General features: G+C 41.6%; 1 protein-coding gene across 1 annotated transcript in view; it reads left to right on the top strand.

Moving 5' to 3' along the window:
* The window catches only part of LOC128442454 (CUB and sushi domain-containing protein 1), a 289,198-nt gene that overhangs the window by 126,223 nt on the left and 150,624 nt on the right, over window positions 1-12,351 (top strand). The window contains exons 7-9 of the mRNA XM_053424918.1: window positions 1,082-1,163; window positions 3,798-3,922; window positions 11,127-11,248. Of these exons, the coding sequence (XP_053280893.1) occupies window positions 1,082-1,163; window positions 3,798-3,922; window positions 11,127-11,248 (329 nt within the window). The remainder of the gene's footprint in view (window positions 1-1,081; window positions 1,164-3,797; window positions 3,923-11,126; window positions 11,249-12,351) is intronic.

A 12,351-nucleotide genomic window follows, 5' to 3' on the forward strand; every position in this document is an offset into this window, starting at 1 on the left:
AGATATTCTTGATTAAAAATAAATGTGGGATAGTAAATGAACTGCTTGATATATTTTAAAGTGACTGTTAGGCCTCTGCAGAGGTATGTGCTCTCTGAGTATCCTTCATAGATATGCATCATAGAGTAGGTTTGATGTATAATAGTTTGTTCTTTGTAAATAACTATAGCTCATGTAATCTATTCAACTGGAAAATCCTCTGCAATACTGTGCTCTTTTACTTAAGCGAGAACTACTCTCTGGAACTATTGGCTGTGTTGTAATGTAAGCGTCTTTGTGTTTGTTTAAAAAACTGAGTCACACTACTATCCGGTGTGGACGCTTGAATAAAATGAAAAGTTTGTCAAATTACTTTTCCTGCTATAAAAGATCTAATGTGCTGCGAAAAAAATAAAAAAAAGATGCTGAAAGTTGTGTTTAGTTTCCAGGATTTTGTCTGTGTGCTGTTAGATCAAATTACTTCTCCCTCAGTTCTTCCCTTTGTGGGTGAAGATAAAGAGCCTGTTTTCGTTTGGCACATCAGTGAGAAAAAAATGGTGGATACATAGAGTTTGGGAGAATGGACTTTATAGATAGACAAATTGCAAAAGGATGATCAGGATGACATTGGTGCAGATGTTCATTGCTGCCTTTTTGTGGAAAACCTTGTGATTCGAATGTATTATTATTAATCCAGCTGTCAGTCAAATAAAATACTAGAGTAAAAGGCCGTATTTTCATATTGGGGCCTGTGTATTCCTCAACCATGCTCCTGAATCAACCAAGAATAGATCTGAACAATGATTTCAACATCCAAAGGCTGAGAGCGAGTCTCATTTTGTTAATCAACAACACCAGTAAGGGGGGGGGGGGGGGCAGTATCCAAGTTTAGCTGAACCTCTTAGCTGTCATCACATTTTTTTAAATACCCACATGCCTGTGGTCAGGGTAACAAGAGTGATGTCCCCCCTGCTGGGCTCATTTTACTGATAAACGTTTAATGATTGACCTGTCAGCCGAATACGATGATGCCTCCAACAATTACAGGATGTGCTGAAATAACCACAGGATATCTCACAATGTGTTTCCTTTTTTTCCCCAGTAAGTCAAAGTGGCCTTGCTGGGGATGTTTGTCCAGATCCCGGAGTTCCAGAATATGGCAAGAGGATGGGCTCTTCCTTCCAGTAAGTTTTGTTTTCTAAACGTTATCCCAAAACTCACCTGCTCTGAGCCACTTAACATCAGAACACTGATCATTAAGAAACCAGACTGCAGGTATTTCCCAACATGGCACAAGTCCCTGAATCATTTGGTGATTTGAGGGATGGTTGCTCGAGTCGTGCTTTGCTGACGTTGTGTGAGAGCAGCTTGGTATATTTAGGAGTCAGGTCAGAGCGACCCCCCAGTGGGCGGAGTCACATTGTGAAAACACCTAACCTGTTTTCATCTAGATGAGTTTGACTTTACAAAATACTTGTCTATGAATGACAATAAGAGCAGTCAGAGACAAGAAAGCTTCATTTAGACCAGACTCCAGATCTACACTGCTCAGATTGGGGAGGCAAGTAGACATTTGGGGTGGGCACCTTTTCACAAAGTGTTGAGAGTTTTTCAGAGTATTAAAGAACGTTTTACAATAGGAAAAAAACAATAATAATATATGTCATTATTTAATTATGTCTGTTCTACATGTGCCACACACAATCCAGTGCCACTTTAGTAAATGGACAAACTGTCCTCTGTTTAGTGTTTGGGTTTTCTGACTGCACCTGAAGGCAGCTCCAAAAACTAAACCTATTTTTCCACCGGGACCTGAGTCTGATCCATCTATCCTGAATCAGGAAATACTGATTGGGCGAATCAAATAAATGTGATTCAAATGGCACAGAATAAAGTTGAGCCCCCTACCCCCACCCCGATTTAGTGCTCATGACTCCTCAGACTGTTTGTCCAGTTTAGTTTGAGGTTGTGGACATTTTGACTTCAGGGCCCAGTTCAGATTATACATTATTCACATGCAGGGTGTTTTACTTCTGCTCTCTTCTTCACTCTTGGGCATCCCACTGTGAGTTAGTGCCAGTCCGCCTCTGTTCTGCACAGAGCCTGGAACATCCTTGCCAGAGCTCTCCATCGTTTTCATGGGGACTGAAGTGTTGTGTTGTGTCTCTATTATCATAGATAATTCCTGTTCAGTTGGGGGCTTGCTTTTACAGGGCAGGCTTTAGCTGTAAAACGTCACATATTACTGACGAAAACTCACGACTTCACATTTGCAGTCCTTCAAATTCTCCAAACGGGGAACTGTTCACCACAGGTGGCACAATTTCTGAAATTGCAGCAGCTATTACTTTCTCTGCCTTGCGCGTACCTCTCTACATCTGTGCTTCTAAACTGCTGCCGTCATTACTTAATTTGTCAGCAAGTGGTGCGGTTTGGTTTGAGAATTTCAGTTCAGAACTGCAGGTTTAAAACTGCAGATATGACTTATCATTTTCTGCTCATATCTTTGTTTAAAACATCCGCAGTGGCTCTCCTGTCCAGACGCACTGTCGGGTTTTCAAGGGGCCGTATTAATGTAGGAGCACAAAGACTCTTTCACAAGTGGGATCTTTGCCGTTGAATAAGGACATTGTGGACTTGGAGATTAAATGATTCAATTGTTGGTGTCTGTCAAGTAATCAGTAGAAAGGGAGACATCTCTTTATATAATCAGGAATGAGCAATTATATGAAAATCACTTGTCCCTGAACTCCTCCACTTAGCATTAGCATTAATGGAAGCTAAATTGTTCTTATGTTTCACTTATCTTGAAGGGATTTTTACCACTTACTGCACCTACTTTAAGCCAAAAAATGTATTTAAATTATTATTATTAAACAACTAAAATATTAAAATCATCTTTCAATCTCCAGTTTCTACAACTCTGACTGACACACACTCTGCAGGACCATCAGTGGAATTGTCTGAGTTAGTGAGAGGTCATTATCTACATGTGTGCTGAAGTAAGAAAGGAGAAATGGAGAGGAAATGTAGACGGGAGAACACTTCAGAGTTTCACTGCAGATGTGCAAGATGCTCTGTTACATCATTAATCGCGGCAGTTGTGATCCACAAACAACCACAGACACACAACTGTGATGGAAAGGTTTGGGTGGTTTCCGGAGAAAACAGCAATAACAACAAAGTTTAACAGTGTGCGGCTGGACTCGATGTCATCAGCATCGCCAAAGTGGCAGGGACTGTAAAGTCTCCGTGACAAAGGCACTAACAGAGAGATTTGGCCCGGCTGTAGAGCTCTGCAGTGTTTTAACAACAGGGTGGGGCCAGCCAGCATCCAGAACCCGACATGGTGAATGTTTGGCCAGGTGGTCGACTGCAGTGTGTCTCAGCGAGAAGGAGACATTAAGCCTCGCAGACAAAGCACCCTGCAGACTTCCACTTAGATGGCTGAATGTCCCTCGCACGTATTAGACAGCAGGGTGTCGGAGGAAATGAGGAAACAAGAGTGATCAGAACAAGTGATGAGGGAAAAGGCAGAGAAGGAATGATGAGTGGAGAAGAGCGAGCGAGGAGCAGAGGAAGAGAAACGTGGAAAAACAAACAGAAAAGAGAAGAATCATAGATCCTAATTAGAGTATTTATTTTGCAAGGATCTTAATGCCACTACATAATTTGTTCATCATTCCCAAATTACAATCATTCCCTGGAAGCGTCCACTTCTCTTGTAAAAAATAGTAAGAAATCCTCCTGTGTTTCTTCAAAACAAACCGTATAACTATTTTTAACAAGTGTTGTTCCCGATGTGTCTCCCTAACTAGAATCGGCTCCAGCGTCCAGTTCAGCTGTGATGACAGCTACGTACTGCAAGGATCTAAAAGTATCACCTGTCAGCGAGTCACTGACACCCTGGCTGCCTGGAGTGACCACAGACCCATCTGCAGAAGTAAGTTAAACCCATCATTCTGTCTGCATTTCATCTCCTTGCATGTGACAAAGGCTATTTCCCTTCTTTCGGTCATTGCATTGAATTCCCGGCCTTTAAAATAAGTAAGTAAATGTTTGTTTAGCTCTGAAATGCGCCTCATTCACACACACGACCGTGCACTGATGGTGATGGAGCTGCCAGGCGAGGTGCTGACCTGCTCATCTGGGATTCAGCGCTGCCTGAGATCCCCGGGCTGATGTTGCAAAGCCGTGAAACCGTTCACCCTCGGTCTTTACACTCATTACCCTGGACACGGACTGAAACAGTCAGAAGGTCTGAGCTCCTCCAGCGAGGAAGCCTCGGCTCAGGTGGGAGAAGTTCAGAGCATACGTAAAGTAACAAAAGGAAACATTTTAAAAGTTTTGAACTAAAGTCTTAAAATAATGGCTTTTAACTAATTTTGACTTACAATAGGGGGAATGACATCTCTGCCATTGCCACGGCGCTACTGGAACTGCACCTTGTAAAGTGTAATGTGTATTTTGTGCAATCTGCTTTAAGAGAAACTTCACATCCCAATAACCGCTACAACAATAACTGGTGTTATGAGCTGGAGTCAGCAGCCAGCTGTAAGAAATTGTTAGTTCAGTATTGTCAGTGTGTAAAATCAAACAATACAGTACACGTCATTTTAAACTACATACGTACATTTTCAGAGTTTTGACTTTACTCATATTAAAAGCTACTGGTTGGGCACATTTTAACTACTGAGCTTTTGCAAGTCCTATTAGACACTGCAATGGTTCCAGGATCTCTTTTATTGATAAAAGTTTTGCTCTTAAATGGCTGTTCCTCTGGTTGAAAAAAAAACCTTAACCATAATGAGTATTTTGGGCAGAGTCATGGGCATCTTCTTCTGTCGGAGTCAATTAGTGTCAAACGATGTAAGATGTCAATTTACAGAAATTATAACTCTTAGATCGACATATTTTCTTGGAAATGATTCCTCTCCAGGGCCTAGAAACCTCTGCCATAGTACTCAAAATGATAGAAATGTATGCATATATAATTTAACACAGTCCTGATCCCGCTTTGTAAAGCACTAAATTTAAACCACTGTAAGATATTTTTGAATCCGTAGGTGGTTATGTCAGATTTCTGGTATTTTCCAATGCGCAGGCTCCACAGTAACATTGAAACATCACTGTGATTTATATGTTTCTGTTTTTGATGTGTTAAAATCACTTCATTCATTTCCTCCCTGACCGGTTGAGTGACTAAATAAATAACTGTGTGAGTGGCAGAGCAATGATGCAAACGCTTTCACTGCCCACGTGTTTACTGACAATACCCTGTTGGGTTTATTGCTCCACAGTCGGAGAGGCCGACAGCAAGCATACACACCCGAGTGTGTGCGCGTACACACACGGACACTGACACAGCAAGCGTCCAATGGACAATGTCACACACCTCACCGCTGTGGCGCTGTTTGCCTTGAGCTCCGTGTGTGCGTTTGACTGACAGGCAGTCCCTGTGGTCAGACACGTACTGTAGGCTCCCTGTCACATTGGATTATAGTGTGTGTGCGTGTGTGTGTGTTTGTGTGTGTGTGTGTGAGTGTGTATATGTCTGAATGCAGGAACCCCTCAGCCTTCACAACACTGGCTACTCTTTCCAGGACGAGCCGGCAGAGATGGAGGGAGAGTGAGACGGATATTATTTCCACAATTAGCTCGGTGGAGGAGCTGTGGGAGGAGAGGGTGCAGACGACAGAAGGCACAATTAGCACCCACAGTGTTAGGGGTGGACTACACCTGCACACACTGTAACACAGACTGCTGCTCCAGAACCGGCGCCGCCACTGAACTGCACACTGATCACAGACTCCTTTGTCTGCTGAGACAGAAGGACGACGAGGATTTAGTTCACTTGCAAAGCTTCTCTGAAATATATATCTTGTTTTATTTTCATATATTCTAATAGAAAAGCTGAGTGTGTTATTTTGCTCTCGTTGTTTGGTGCAGTTAATTGTTCAGTAGTGAAAGAACCATCAAACTGTTTTGACCTACTTGTCATGTTAATATAGAAAAAGGACAGAATCGAATAGAACAGAGCAGTGATGTGAATATTGGTTCATCCGGCAGTTTCATTCGATTATCAAACTGACAGCTCAGATACTAAGTAAAACTAAATATACACAATGTACACAAAGTCTAAGCAACCTGCCGTGTCAAACATTACCACACAGTTTAATGTGAGGCTCAGACCACAGTATCATTTTGTCTATAAAACAGTGACGGTTTCAGATTCTGTGATCATGATGTCACTGGAAGGAAACGCTTGGGACTCACTTCTTGGGAAAATACTTGAAAGAAACAAACATGGCATCCAAAGCACAGTGTATGATACCGTCTGCCCTAAAAAAATGCATCAGCTGTTCCGCCGTATAACACTGACAACTTAATTCCTATTTTGCTTCTCAATCCTCCATTTGTCGGTGGCCCCCTCTCTTCCAGCAGAAGGGCTGTCAGCTCTGCTTCTACTGGTCGAACAGAGAACAACAGAAATCCAATACGATAGCCTTTGTGTTAGGATGTTGTGAGGCGTTCCCGCCGCAGCGTCGGTTGTTACCACACGAGATTAAAATGATGATTGTAGCGCCCAATGCCCATCGATCATTTTTGAAGCCCCCTGACACCCTACAATTTCCAGGTGGGGCTTTCATCGGACTGATATTGTTCCGTGTGACCCTGGCACAAGCAACACAAGGCCTTTAAAAGCTTCAACACAAATAAACTCACCTTTAAAGATTTATAATAATTTCTAACGTGTGGTTTGAAAAAAATTTAATAGAAAAAAATGATATGTGTAAAAAGATGCTCAAGACGTGGATGTAGGATTCCCCTTTGAATTGTGCAGCAGTAATTAAAGTGTGTTTAAGACGCCTAAAAGAAACACAGGGACATATCAACAGATACTGATGATCTGAAATTGCAATGCGTTGATAAATATCAGGGGCGGTCGAGCAGTGGGTGAATTTTTGTCACATCAAACAACATAGCAGTAATTAATGTCCTTTTTATATCAGTAATTAGAAAGGAAGATGAATTCAGAGAAAGAAAGACAGAAAGAGAGAAATCTGAACACAGCAAACAGGATGAACAGAGTGTTAGGCACAAACACACAGGCAGAGGTTAAAAATTCTTATACTATAGCTCTGTTGTGCGGTGTTCAGTGGTGTGATCTTCCTCCTGGGATTCAAACCCACGAGTCTCCCTGCATCCCTACTGAGACCTAACTGTTAATTAGAAGCAGGTCTCTGGGATGAATTGCCATGAATGTGTGTCTATGTCCGTGTGTGTGTGTGTGTATGTGTGTACCTGTGTGTAACACAGTGTGTTCTAGCTCTCTTTTCTAATTAACAGGCAGATCAGTCATCTGAGGTCCTCCTCCTCTCTGTCCCTCTCTCTCCCTCTCTCCCGTGGTATTTTCGGTGTCTCTTCCTCCTTCTTGGCTCTTGCACTTCCTCACTATCTGTTCCTTTCCCACATTATCTTTCAACCCTTTAACTCTCTCTCTCTCTCTTTCTATATCTTCGCGACCTCTCTCTCCACATGATCTCACAACCTCTCTGTATTTAAAACCTTCTTCACTCTCACTTTATTTACACCTCTCTTTTCACTTTCTACCTCCTCACCCTCTCTATTAGTCATCATCCCTCTGCTTTCCTTTTATCCTCCCTTGTCTTGGATGCTTTTGATTACGTGTCACTGGCCCTCTTTCCCTCCTAATGGCAGTCATCTCCTCCAGCTAACTTATTACGATAGATAAAGGGCAAATAATATGATCAGTTAAAACTTTATCCACAGTGTGACAGTTCGTGTTGACTGGAAATGACTGAAAATGTCAAGTGCGCACTTTAATATTACTGCGCTCGAGGGAGAGAGAGGGAGAGAGAGGGAGAGAGAGGGAGCTTATTAGGGGAATTTTTGACACAATGCACTTCTTTTTTTGCCAAATATCCCTTTAAGGCAATAACACATGGGTGACTTTATGAGCTACTGAGGGCCAGAAATATTACCTCGAGTATCACAAAGGACAAAATCAATATGGGTAAAACAGAGCACTTGGAAGAATATTATGAAAAATGCAATGGATGCCAGGGATCTTCAAGCTCTTCAGGAGCAAAGGTACTTAAAGTTTCAGCAACGGAAGAAGAGGAGAACTTGGGGCCAATTGGGTTTTTTTTTTTATATCCCCATGTTTACTCAGAACATAACTTTTTAAAAGGGGGTAATACCACAGCATGTCTGATGGTTGTCTAGATCAAAGCATCCCAGTGGCATTGAGATAGGTTACTATTAGAGCAGACATCAATGTGGAAAGTAACGGTTTTCCCCAATGGCCCCTTTGGCCAGTAGATTATGAGTCGTACTGGCCTGTTATATTTTCAGTGGCCCGCCAGGCAAAAGATGAAAACAACTCTTTCACTCCCCATGATTTATTAAATTATTAATTAGAGTGGCCATGTACTGTGACACATTGTACACAGTTTTAATTATTCCCTTACACTTTTTGATCCGATGTAGATATATACCATACTGGGCCTGATGACCTTCTCTGTAAAGGGCCTTGAGAGTACATTATGATTCAGCCCTATACTAATACAATTTAATTGATGCCATCCATTAATCCATCCAGCCAATGTAGTACAATTGGATCCACTTCTTAGAAAAACACATTATTCTCCAACGTCCCCTTCAGCACCAATACAATCGACTGTACATTTTTCAATTGAACAATGTCATAATTTGAAAACCCTCTTTTGGTAAATAGATATTGGGAAATTATAATTTATACATTTGTATCATGTCTGTGTTTCCGCTGTTACATCACTTTTTGTTCTGATGACATTTCACAAACACTTCAGCAGGTCCTCCATCCTATGGACCATATCAGTCATTTATCCTTAGGTAGCAGCAGCAGCATATCAAGCCTTTACTGTCACAGTCACAAATGTATGATCTTCCTCTATTAGAAACTTACAGACACTAAAAATACACTTTTGGATGTTTTAAAATCATTGTTTTGAACTTATTTCCTGTTTTACTTCCTGTCTTTGTCTCATTTCTGTGCTTGTCGGCCCCGCCCTAATGTCTTTCGTCTGTTCCCAATTATTCCTGCCTGCCTCGTGTATTAAGTCCCTGTGCTCAGAGTCGTCTGTGACGGTTCGTCTGTCTCCGGCTTTTGCTTGTGCTGCAGACTGTCTCAGTTAAGCCTTGTGCTTCTGTTTTAGTTTAGTTCTCCTCAGTTTTGTTCGTCTCTTCTTCTTATCCTCGTTCTTCTGTTCAGCTCCCCAGTGATCCCTCGTATCTTAAACCTACTAGTTCATTCGTGGTTTTGGACTTTATGTTTGCCTTCCTGCCTGATAGCTGCCAACCTGACTACCAGACAACTGAATTGTTTTTTTATTTAAATGAAAATATGCTTTGTACATCTGCATGTTGGATCCTGAAAACCTACAACCCTGACAATCAACACGTGACATGTCGTCTAGTCAGTGTTTCAATCTGATTTGGGCACTACAAAAGCAGATCATTTGATAGGTTAAAATAAGCACTTCTATAGGTTTAGAGGACTATGGATGCCATAGTAAACACACCTTTACGGTTGTAAAATGATCATGGCTAAAGGAGAATCTTGGAACTATCACTTTCACTTGGGAAATCAAGAGCAGTCTCCCATGTGAAAGCTCTATATACTATGTTACATAACTCCTCTTCTGCTCGCAATATATTTATTATGGCCACAAGAGATCGCCTGGCAATGAAACATCACTATGGGTTGAAATTGACTGTTTGCACGTAAGGAGGAGAGGACACTTTCCACCATTTTCATTTTGCTGAGATATGGCTTTCCATTAGAACACATGAAGAATCAACCGCTGCTAAAATACAATCTGAAGGACACTCACTGGCCACTCTACAATCTGAAGTAACCCAATACACACAGTAGCTGTACCTTAAAGTCTGTCTCTCACTCGCTCCAGCAGTGTTGAAGTGCATCATTTGAAGTCGCTGTCAGTAGAAACCCCTTCAGATGTGTGGGAGTCCAGTCCAACACCATCACACACTATCACCTTCATGATAAACAGAATGTCTTCATTACCTCTCTGAACATGCAACAAAGGCAGACACATAACAAGTTTAATAAATGAGGACTTTGCTTCTGAGCAGTTGTATTGCTGCGTATCAGACTGTACAAGTGGACCTGATGAAGTGGAGGACTCTGCAGAAATGTTGCAGGAGAGTTCAACTTTATTAACTCTCCACTTGTTTGCTGGTGGGAGGTTTTGCAGAGTTATGAAACCATGAAGTTAGATCTTTAATTTAAACTGTTGTCATAACTGAGGGGGATAACAAACACGTTTACATAAACAAGGCCCGGATTTAAAAAAATATATAATTTCCTCTTGATAATGAAAACACTAAAAATAATTCATTTTCATCGCCTCTTTATAAACCGTTTGGTGTATTGCTTCCCAAACAACAATTGTTTCTTCAGTGCCCAACACTATTTCCCCACACTGTGGAGAGTCAAGGTGTCCTTTGGCAAACTTTCTCTTTGAGAACAGCAGTGTGATCGCCCTCGACCACAGAAGAGCTTTACCTTTGATTGACGGATGACCACATTATTGCAGCTCTATCTCTGCGATTAAAGCAGCACAAACAACAAACATCCGTGTTCCTGTTTGCAGAGCTTAGCTCGACCTCCACAACGATGAAGTTGAAGAATCACTGAGTTTATCAAAATTGAAGCAATTGGAACTTTCAGTGGATTAGAAGAGAGCAGCAAGGTGGCAAGATAGAGTAAGTAATACGTTTAACCTCGGCAGCAGTCGGTGTCTGTGAGAGATACTCTCTCCTGTGGAACAAGGTGCTGAAAAAACAATGTGACTGAGTTGATTGCAGACCAAATCCAAATAAAAAAACTGCCCAGATTTGATTTTCCACGAACCACAGTTTTGGTTTTGGACAGATTAGACAGATTGGCAATGGATCTTCTAAGATCCATTGCCTGTTTCTCTGTCACTGTCTTTTCTCTTCCATAGGTGAGAAGCCATTTGGAATCTGCGAGTATAATTTTGATCTCTCCATAAATCCTTTCTCTTTGTCTCTCTCTCTCTCTCTCTGTCTCTCTCTCTCTCTGCCCCCTCCTATAGCTCGCACCTGTGGCAGTAACCTAAGGGGGCCCAAAGGGGTCATAACTTCTCCTAACTACCCTGTTCAGTATGAGAACAACGCACACTGTGTGTGGGTCATCACTGCAATGGACTCTGGGAAGGTAAGCTCATTTCTTTACTATTTTATTCCCCCCCTTTCAGTCCTCCAGGGTTTCCATGGCTACACTCTGACATGGTGACGATAAAACTTCAGTAACTGGAGCGTCTTCACGTCACATGGTATCGTCACATGGTATCGTCACATGGTATCGTTACATGGTATCGTCACATGGTATCGTCACATGGTATCGTCACATGGTATCGTCTAATGCGCTGATCGCAGCACGGCTTCTGAGGTGATTCACTTTTTGTCTAGATCTACAGAGCACCGTTCTGCCAGTATTCAGCCATTTTCTAAAATATTGATTTGTGTTTTTTGATCTCATTTATCAATAATGTTCGATGCAGCCAATATAGGCTTAAAAGATTGGCCTAAGAAATAATTTTACTTATGTCATTCGAAGTGGCTGAGATGTCAACGGTGTGATGAAGAGATTATGAAATGAACCTGTCTTTGCAGAGGGATTGTTGCATTTCACTCCACAGCTGTTGAAGTGTTCAAGAAGACGTTATAGATGGATGTTAGTCACATGTTCAAAGAGGTTGCTGAAGAATCTGAACGCACACGGCCCTGTTGTGGTGAATAGAGTTGTAAAAGTGCTGCAGAGAGAGAGGGGCAGGTGCTCGACCTTAGAGGGCATCACTTTCAGTAAAAAGTGGAAAGCAAGACTAGAAACTATGACACAACATCTTCTCGTCTGTGGTGCTCTGTTGAAGGTTGAAGGATGGATGTTTTAGGCTACATTTTTGTTTTCCCTCATGATGACTGGACTGTGTATCCATTGCTTAGCTCCTGGGATCTACACCTCTCCAATTCTGTGAAGGCAACTTGTTTGTTGAGTCATTGTTGTATCGACATGAACAATTTATTTAACCTTTGTGTCTCTGTCTGCAGTGTCTTTTGCAATAATATTTTCTCCTCATGTCTCATCACATAGAGTTTTTACTCTACTTGCCGAAACTTTGTGGAAGTGTAAGCAGTTGAAGTCCAGTGAGGTATCCAACAGTTGAAGTGCCCCTTTTGGTGAAAATAAAGTTTTTAAATACTTTATTTTATGTATTTTGAGTGAAATTAGTAGTGAATCGCTTATATTAACATTTCCAT

The sequence above is a fragment of the Pleuronectes platessa genome, chromosome 1 (assembly GCF_947347685.1).
Source record: "Pleuronectes platessa chromosome 1, fPlePla1.1, whole genome shotgun sequence".
Classification (NCBI taxonomy): Eukaryota; Metazoa; Chordata; class Actinopteri; order Pleuronectiformes; family Pleuronectidae; genus Pleuronectes; species Pleuronectes platessa.